The sequence below is a fragment of the Monomorium pharaonis genome, chromosome 4, assembly GCF_013373865.1.
Source record: "Monomorium pharaonis isolate MP-MQ-018 chromosome 4, ASM1337386v2, whole genome shotgun sequence".
Classification (NCBI taxonomy): Eukaryota; Metazoa; Arthropoda; class Insecta; order Hymenoptera; family Formicidae; genus Monomorium; species Monomorium pharaonis.
Window position 1 is genome coordinate 19347577 of NC_050470.1, and position 9090 is coordinate 19356666.

At 33.3% G+C, this 9090-nt stretch overlaps 1 protein-coding gene across 1 annotated transcript in view; it reads right to left on the minus strand.

Moving 5' to 3' along the window:
• Window positions 1-5401: 5401 nt before the first annotated feature.
• LOC118645379 overlaps window positions 5402-9090 on the minus strand; it is an 8807-nt gene continuing 5118 nt past the window's right edge. Inside the window, exons 2-9 of the mRNA XM_036286256.1 lie at window positions 7752-7939; window positions 7372-7530; window positions 6864-7127; window positions 6714-6770; window positions 6466-6624; window positions 6114-6328; window positions 5598-5761; window positions 5402-5514 (exon numbers count right to left, since the gene is read on the minus strand). Coding sequence (XP_036142149.1) covers window positions 5708-5761; window positions 6114-6328; window positions 6466-6624; window positions 6714-6770; window positions 6864-7127; window positions 7372-7486 — 864 coding nt within the window. The 5' untranslated portion in view covers window positions 7487-7530; window positions 7752-7939 and the 3' untranslated portion in view covers window positions 5402-5514; window positions 5598-5707. The remainder of the gene's footprint in view (window positions 5515-5597; window positions 5762-6113; window positions 6329-6465; window positions 6625-6713; window positions 6771-6863; window positions 7128-7371; window positions 7531-7751; window positions 7940-9090) is intronic.

Here is a 9090-nt window from a genome sequence, read left to right on the forward strand (position 1 = left end):
ATTAGCTGAGCCTTGTCGCGGTAGGTCTCGGCGTCGTCTTGAGTTTCACTCTTATCGCTGACGCGCTATGTACGCTCCGGCGTGGCTGGCTTCCTGGCCTGTACAGCTGATTGCTCGGTGACGCTTGGTTCCTCTTGGATCATATTTTTGGCAGTGCAAATCCCACCGCTGCCACCACTGTTGTATTCCTCGTTGTGAGTACGATTGGGGATCGCTACCAGAGATCTCGCGAGGAAGTTATTTGGTCACTTACACCGTTATTCGTCTTGAACACTTTTATTATAGTATTTGTTTACAGTGAATAGATCGCGACTCCGCAAGGTAGAGTGTCGCGTTTATGAGTTCGCTGTCTACGACCCCGCAAGGCAGAGTGTCGTGGTTGTGTATTTACAATGATTTATATCGGCGATACACGACCCCGCAAAGCAGAGTGCCGTGTGTTATCTTAGTTTGTCTACTTCGGATTGATTCGTTCCTCACCTTTTTTCACCGGTTTATATATCCAATAATTCGGTAGTTGGATCGAAAGAAAGGGAGGATTGCGTGAGAGCGTAAATCGGTCAGTATTCCAAATTATTGCTTAGACAGCAAGTGCTGTCTAAGGAGCATTGCGCTAATTGTCGAGCGAATTGCGCGAAACCCCGCGCGATGCGCTCGATGCTGACTGCTGCAGCTGACCGACTTACGTCATCGTGCTACTGACACCTTTTTTATCGTTATGAGTGTGTCACTCATAACAATGTAATCTATCTAGGAAATAGCTATAGTGTTTCTCGCTCCTTCCTGGCCACTACATAAGACCAAGGATCAAGGGTTAAAATTTTATTTTCATATTTTCTCAATTCTCTGAAGTTCTATTCAAGGCCCAAGGGACTCTCTTCGAATGACAAAAATGATACTACACTTTGCTGTTAGGTAAACCTATTGGCTCACTATACACATCGAGAGATAATTTGTTGCTGTGGGTGATTTTCTTTTATAAGCCTTTTAGTGTAAATTTTCTCACGAGAAGAAGCACTATGCCCTCGCCTAGCAGCGATTTCGCGAACTACTCGCGGCTGCTGCGGAATAATGATATATACTGTTGCGTTCGCCCGGCAAAACTGCCTTTCGCTCTCTCACTCACGCACTCACGCACGAAATAAGAAAGACATTTTCTCTTTTTCAAAACTCTTTAATGTAAAGATTGAAATACAGAACATTTTCGGACAAAGAAACAGAGCACGTCTGTTCGGGTTGACAGCTCCGGATCAAACCTGACGAGCGCGTCCACATAAACAGCGTGGTTGCTAAGGAGGACGCCGCGCAGCCGAGAGTCGAAATGCATCGTGCGTCCAGCGCAATCGTAACAATACATATATATATATATATATATATATACCCCTATAACCATTTCTGCTGTGACAAATGTTGGCAACAGATTCTGTTGCCAAAAAGGCGACAAATGAGAAACATATCTTGTCATTGCAAACACTATTAGCAGATATTCAGCAAATATTTAGCAACGTCTGTCATCAGAATACATGACAAAATAATAGTGAACTGCGAGCAGATTTATTGAAAGTATTGATAACAGATTGACGACAAACACCAAAGTGCAAACAATGTCAGCAAATTGCCTGTAGAAATGCAACAACATTTGTGTGTCAAAGTACGCGACAGATTGATACCAGAAATGCAGCAGATCTGTCGAAATGTCAAATTGGCAATAAAAAGTGCGGCACCGTCGATAGGCGGCTTACTTTCTCGGGAGTAAAATGCAGTCAAATCGCTACATAAAGACCACTCGCAGCGCGAAGGTAAGCAAAAATTATCTTCCTTTGCTGCGCCTGCGGAAGAGTCCGATGTGGCGGAGGACCGCCACATTATACTTTTATGATACAGAACTGGTAGTATTTTTATTTTTTTGGAATGAGATTTAACTACAAAGAAATTTAATGAAATTAATTGCACCTAGAATAGATGATATAACTGCGATACAAATGGAGAAAATAGATAGGTCAATTGAGGCCCCCCTATAGGAAATATTAGATGCTAAGGAGAGGGTTGGGTAAATTATTTAATCTGTTCCTACTCCTGAATTAATAAATCTTCCCAGGAGATTGCTTACATCGATTCTCAAATAAAATTATAACTGTGATGAAAGAAGAAATGAAAAGATTCGACAAATCTGTCACTAATCTGTTATCATTTATGAATACAGATCTGTTGCATATTTGGCACAAATCTGCTGTGAGTTTACGTTGCAACATCTGTTCTCAATTTGCTGCGTGAATTTGTCATTGTATTGCTAGTGACAGGTCTGCTCTGGTGTTGCACCCAATTTGATATCAGGATTTGATAACAATTTTTGCTTGCAATTGGGGCGCACTCGAGGACACAGTAAGCCATGGTTTTGGCAGCCTGATTCCGCAAGAAATTTTTAACAGTCTGCTGACAATTTGGCAGCAAATGGTTAGCTGGGTATATATGTATATGTATATTTAGTTTCAGTTTACTATTGCGTTTTAAGTCTACAGTCATATCAGCACGCAGTTTATAGAACTGAAAAATATATTTAATAATTGTTATAAATATATTATTAGCACTTAAGATTTGCTTTGATCGGAAAATGGCATTTCGTATTATTTCTTGGTTATTATTATTGTAGGTGATGACAAATAATGAAGACGATATAAATAGCTGTGATCTGTCAAATAAAGCTGATGCGAGTGAAGAAAATGCATCTTTATTTGGCGTAAGTGACATTTGTTTAAAAAAGAATGCATAATAATATATAATATTATATATAATAAATGTGTAGTTTGGTCTGTCTGTCTGTTCGACGTGTAACTTGAAAGAGGCACAGCATTTACAAATTATTTTTATATCATCACATTTACTGACCTAACCTCGAGCTGTATTGAATTTGAGCGAGCTAGGACTGTGCCATTCCTTAGGATGGCATCACTGTCTTGTATAATATATGTTGATGCATTTTTATACAGAGTGAATTTATATTAATTAACTTTATTATTATTGTTGCAGAATATTTCGGAATGTGTATCAGCTGATAATAATGATCACCCATTCGATATAAAAATACCGTCAAACCATGCTGATGAGAGCCAAGATTATGCGTCTGTATCATTTGATGTAAGTGAATTTGCACACTGATAGTAATTTGGAAATTAGAATTTTGTATCATAATATTGTTTGCAGGATTAATCAAGATACAAATTAACAAATTAACAATTACAAATATGGTGACTTTTTGAATGCATAATTGTTTTAATAATGATACTAATAAATCAATTTTTTCACTTTGCATAAAAAATATAATAGTTTACGATAAAAATAAGCAAATAAAGAAAGAAATTGTAATGTTAAAATTTGTGTATTGTTATCAACAGAGTTACACATTAAAAAACAGGAAATTTTTAGTTGTTAATACGTCGATTAATCTTGCAATAAAAAAAAGAAATACTTTCGCACAAAACTTCCAGTACAATCGATATGCAAACTCTGAAAAAATTCTGAGAGATTTGATTTATGCAAAATAATACATATTTTATTTTTTTATTATTGCAGAATATGACAAATAATGATCAATCGACTGATGGAGAAAGCAACAGTGATCTGAACCATTCTGATAATGAAGATGAATTTGAAGATGTCAATGACCAATTTCAGTATGCCTAATATGTTCCACAAGTGGACGATAATTTTGTACGTATGCTGATTTTACAAAGTTCTATTACACAGGCACACAAAAAAAAAGTGGTTGGTCCGGCGGACTAGACTAGTCAATCCTTATGTATTTCGACCCGCTGAATCCGAATCCAAGGTCAGAATTACAAAGTTAGCTCGCATTTTCTAACCTCAAAAAAATTTTTTTTTTAATGTTGGTCCGGCGAACCAGACTAGTCAATCCTTATGTATTTTGACCCGCTCAATCCGAATCCAAGATTAGAATTTCCGAATTAACTCATTTTTTCCTAACCTAAAAAAAAAATTTTTTTTTATGTTGGTCCGGCGGACCAAAATAGTCTATTTTCATGTATTTTGACCCGCTGAATCCAAATTTAAGGTCAGAATTGCTCAATTGGCCGGACCAAGATTTAAAAATATTTTTTTTTAGATTAGGAAGAAATGAGCCAATGCAACAATTCTGACATTGAATTTGGATTCAGCGGGTCAAAATACATAAAGATAGACTATTCTGGTCCGCCGGACCAACATTAAAAAAAAAATTTTTTTTGAGGTTAAAAAATGCGAGCTCACTTTGCAATTCTGACCTTGGATTCGGATTCAGCGGGTCGAAATACATAAGGAGTGACTAGTCTAGTCCGCCGGACCAACCACTTTTTTTTGTGTGCCTGTGTTATTAAAGCAAAAAACTTTATTTAAAGTAAATTTTCCAAAATGGTAACCACACTTGAAGTCCAGTGTACAGCTATTTTACTCGTCCTATCTGAGTTTTTATTAGTAAATTTTTTAAATATATATTTATTTCAATGCACGTTTATAAAAATTAAACAAAAACTTTTAGTTAAAAACTTTTTTTAACGTTAAAATAAATATTTTTTTCTTACGAAAGAAGAAGACCTAACATATAGGTTTAATGCTTTTGAAAATGTTTGTTGATTGATATTTTGAACAAATTTAAAACGGAGTTATATAATTTTTCGTCCAGTATATACTTTAAAAAAATAGGGGAACAAGTAATTAATAAATAATATCATATCCCACATAACACCAAGTCGATTGTTAGTCGACTGTCAGTCGGCAGAAGAAGTCTAAAGTCGACTTTAAAGTCAGACTGAATGTCGACTTATAGTCAACTAAAAGCCAACAAATGACTCAACTATAGTCGGCTTTCGGTCAGCCATTGTAGTCGACTTTAAACCGACTATAAGTCGACTTTTAGTCAACATTAAGTCGACTTTTGGTCAACATTAAGTCGACTTTTGGTCAACATTAAGTCGATTTTTGGTCAACATTAAGTCGACTTTTAGTCAACATTAAGTTGACTTATAGTCTATTTTTCGCATTAATAATTATAATAATTGGAGTAATAATAAAATACGTTACAATAAGTAAGTTTTCACCGAGAGTTCAAATCGTGTTAGAGTCGAGCCAATTAGCCAATAGTTATGCTGGTTACAACAAAAGTACCTAATTTCCATTATGATCAGCATATATAGCCGTTGGTTAATTGACCCAACTTTGACCCGATTTGTACTCTCGATGGAAACTTACTCAATGTTGTATATTAACATACAATGTAATACAATATTTATTCTTTCTTTTTACAAAGATTAATAATATATAAAATATATTTTTTAGAATATATGGATTGAAATATAACATATTACTTTTTAAACAATTTATCACCCGTATCCTGTCGCCAGATCGTAAAATGTCACTTTTTTAATAATATTGCTCGTATCCTGTCACCAGATCGTCTCAACCATTCCTGCATGCATTTTTCTATTTCACTCACGGTGCTTTTTCCTTGCATCAATACAGTTTCTATAAATGTATTAATAATATATTATAATAATATAATAACAATAATAAAATAATAATATATAATAAAAATATTAAATTAATACCAATGATTGTATCGGATAGTCTTGATTTTCTTAGAAACAATTTATTTTTTTGTCCTGTCCACGTGTATGCCTGCGCAACTTTGTAACCAATAGTTTGCGACATTATATTTCTAACAAAAATTTTTGGCGACTGTTTCTCCACCCACTAGTGACATTTTCTGAATCTACAAATATATTTCATATCACATTAATATAATACATATGCATTATTATATTATATAATATGTATATTATATAATATATAATTACAAAACTAGCTCTATTTATTCTTTTTTTCATTGCGTTGATGGCTTTAATTAATGACAATATTAACTAACTAAATTAATATTATGTTAAATAATTAAAACATTCTATAAAATTAATATTATAATAAATTAATTATATTAATTAGTCAATTATTAAATTAAGTATGAATTACTTTATGATAAATAGAGCAAGTTTCAAATCTCGACACCTCATTTACCGTAATCATAATGCATGTTCGCATTAATAATTTGTAAATAACAAGATACTTACAAATTGTCGCCGAACATCAGCTCTATCCAGTTGATTATTAAACGCTTCAATTCTCTCCACCGTAGTGAGGGGCAAATTTGGTAAGAGAGAGAAATCGACCACCTGCACTTCTCTTTCATTTTGTACTTCTTGTTTATTTTCATAAAGATGAATAATTCGATTAAGTTTACGCTCCAGTATAGCTAATTTTGCATTAATACCACGCCGGCATATTCCTAAACAAGAAAAATAAGAAGCATTAAAATAAACAATTAAATTTACTGAATTAAACTATTACCATTGCACATTATTCATAAAAATCTCTTTTGTTTCGCATTATATCTACTAGTAACGTAAATAAAACAAAATTTACCACAACATGTGTGCTCTAAATCATTAGATTGGTTTCCCAAATTTTCGTCCCAAATTTCGTTCCCAAATTCTTCTGTATTGTCAGCTGACATTATTTTTGGCTGGGCTGTTGAAGCTTTTTTCTGTCCCACACAATTGGTTTTTGCTGTTTTCGGTATTTCTGTAAATAAATATAAACATGTAAGATTTATTATTTATGAACATTCATATTCATTATAAAATTTATATTACGTAAAATTTAAAATATACCTTTTACAGTTTTGTAACTTTTTTGCTTATGACCACAGTTTGTTGCTTTCTGCGTTTCTAAAAAACAATATAAAAAATATAAAAAATGTCAACATTTACTTTTATATACAGCTTTTCCAATCAATATAAATATAGCAATTAATATGATACCTGTGTTACTGTATTGTATTTCTTCACAAGAATTGTCAGAGAAATCTGACAATTCTTGTGAAGAATCATCTTCCAGCAGTGAATTAGAATCAAAAGTATTATCAGAATTTGGAGTATCATCGGCCTGATTTAAGTCACTGGATTCGCATGAACCTGGTTTAGTGATCGCTTTATTAATCTTAGGCTGCAAGTCAGAAACATATCCACTTCCCACTTGTGGAATATAATTCGAGGGCAATTTAAGACGCATCTTTTTTGGTTCATCTAAAAATTTTCAAAATTGTTATATTTATATATAAAAAAAAGATTTATATTGTAACTTGAAGAAAATCCCTCAGCCGTCTGTACCGACAAAATTAATCTATGTGCAATATATTGATGTAGTAAATATTAACGAATAAATGCGACGAAAATAGGACAAAAATGGTAATTTTGTTGGTAGTTCGTCGACGGCTGAGGGATCTCCTTCATAAACTAAATTTCTTATAGAAATGTATTCTATAAATACCTTCGTTGCTTGTATCGCCATACAATTTTCTCTTCTTTATAAGCCTCTTCTTTGAAGCATACTTATCATATGCCTGTATATTAATATTATTAATATTATCATCTGACGCTGACATTTCGCCCACTACTTTTTCGACCGATCGTGCATTTTGGTACGTTTCTGTAACGTTTTTAAATAAATATAAATTTATTTTCACATTTTTATGTAAAGTTAGCGGCACACGAAGCTATTTTTCATGCTGGATTGCTTACGATGTAGTAAATTACTAGAAATCCTGATGTGTGGTGCAATTGTAGTAATAATTTATGAAAATCGCAAGCAATCCGCAGGAAAAAAGCATCGTGTGCGACTGATTCAAGATATACATATGTAAAACAAACCATAAGGACCAAAGCTCTTATGAAATGTTAATTCGTCCTAATCATCACACGGCGGCATCTGTTTTATGCAGGCTTGAGTAAGCTGTTTACTTTTTTTTAGCATTTTAAATATTGATCACTCGAAGTCTATCCATATCGTTGGTACTGTTATGCAATACACATCATATAGCAGTACGTAAAACGCCATTCTGAAAAAATAATATATGAATATATATATGTATATACAGGGTGTTCCAGATTAACCGGAGGAGCCGGCATGTACGTATTCCTCATGAAAAACTGAGTCGAAAATGTCAGTAGCAAAATCTTGAGGGATCATTAGTTTTCAAATGGTAAGCCTTTGAAACCTTCCAACCACAGGCCGTGAAGCTCGCGCTGTCAGGCGCGACGCAACTAAGCGGCCGGCTAGTCGCTTTGACGAGTATCGCTAAACGGTACCGAACGAATATAAATCTGTGAAATCTCTATTAATATTTGTTGCTGTATTCTTAAATCGAGTCCAATTTAATTGATAAAAAATAATATCAATTGTAAATTCGATAAAACGCCATTTATATCAATAAAAATTATGTGTTTCTGAAATACGTTTTATGTATAAATAAATTAATAAATAAAATCAATATTAATTAAATTATTTAATCAAATAATATTAAAAACATCAGTCGACAACATTTTCAAAACTTTTTTTCAAAAAGTTCTGTCACAAACAGTATTAAAAAACATTTACATTTGAAATTCGCATTTGATGTAAATAAATATTTCATATTTAGGAAATGAAATGAACGAAATTCCGAATTATGATATAAGAGGAAAAGGAAGTAATACTGTGAAGGCATCGACGTAAGTAAATAATAAGTATTATTATTACAAATTACATTTTGAATAATATTTTAGAAAAATATTAAACTATTAAACTTTTTAAACTTTTAATTGATGAGGCGTTTGCAACCATTACGCCTGAAATGATACAACGATCGAGAGAAAATTTGATTAGACGTGCTCAGCTTTGTATTGAAATGGGTGGTGGCTATTTCGAACACCTACTCTAAAAGTTTCTAAAATATTATTCAAAATGTAATTTGTAATAATAATACTTATCAAGAGGCACGGTAGTGCCTCGCGCCAAGTGTATGCGCAGCGAGGCACCACCGTGCTTCTTTTACGCGAGACGTCGTTTGCGAGAAGACCGTAGTTATCGGATCTCAATAACGACTTAATTGATTGATTTCTAAATAGGCTTAATGGATAGCTTACATCCGATTTATATAATACAAGTGTTTTTATTTTTCCGCTATATGACTTACGAGCGGAGATATCGCGATTAGAATTTTTCGCTCAA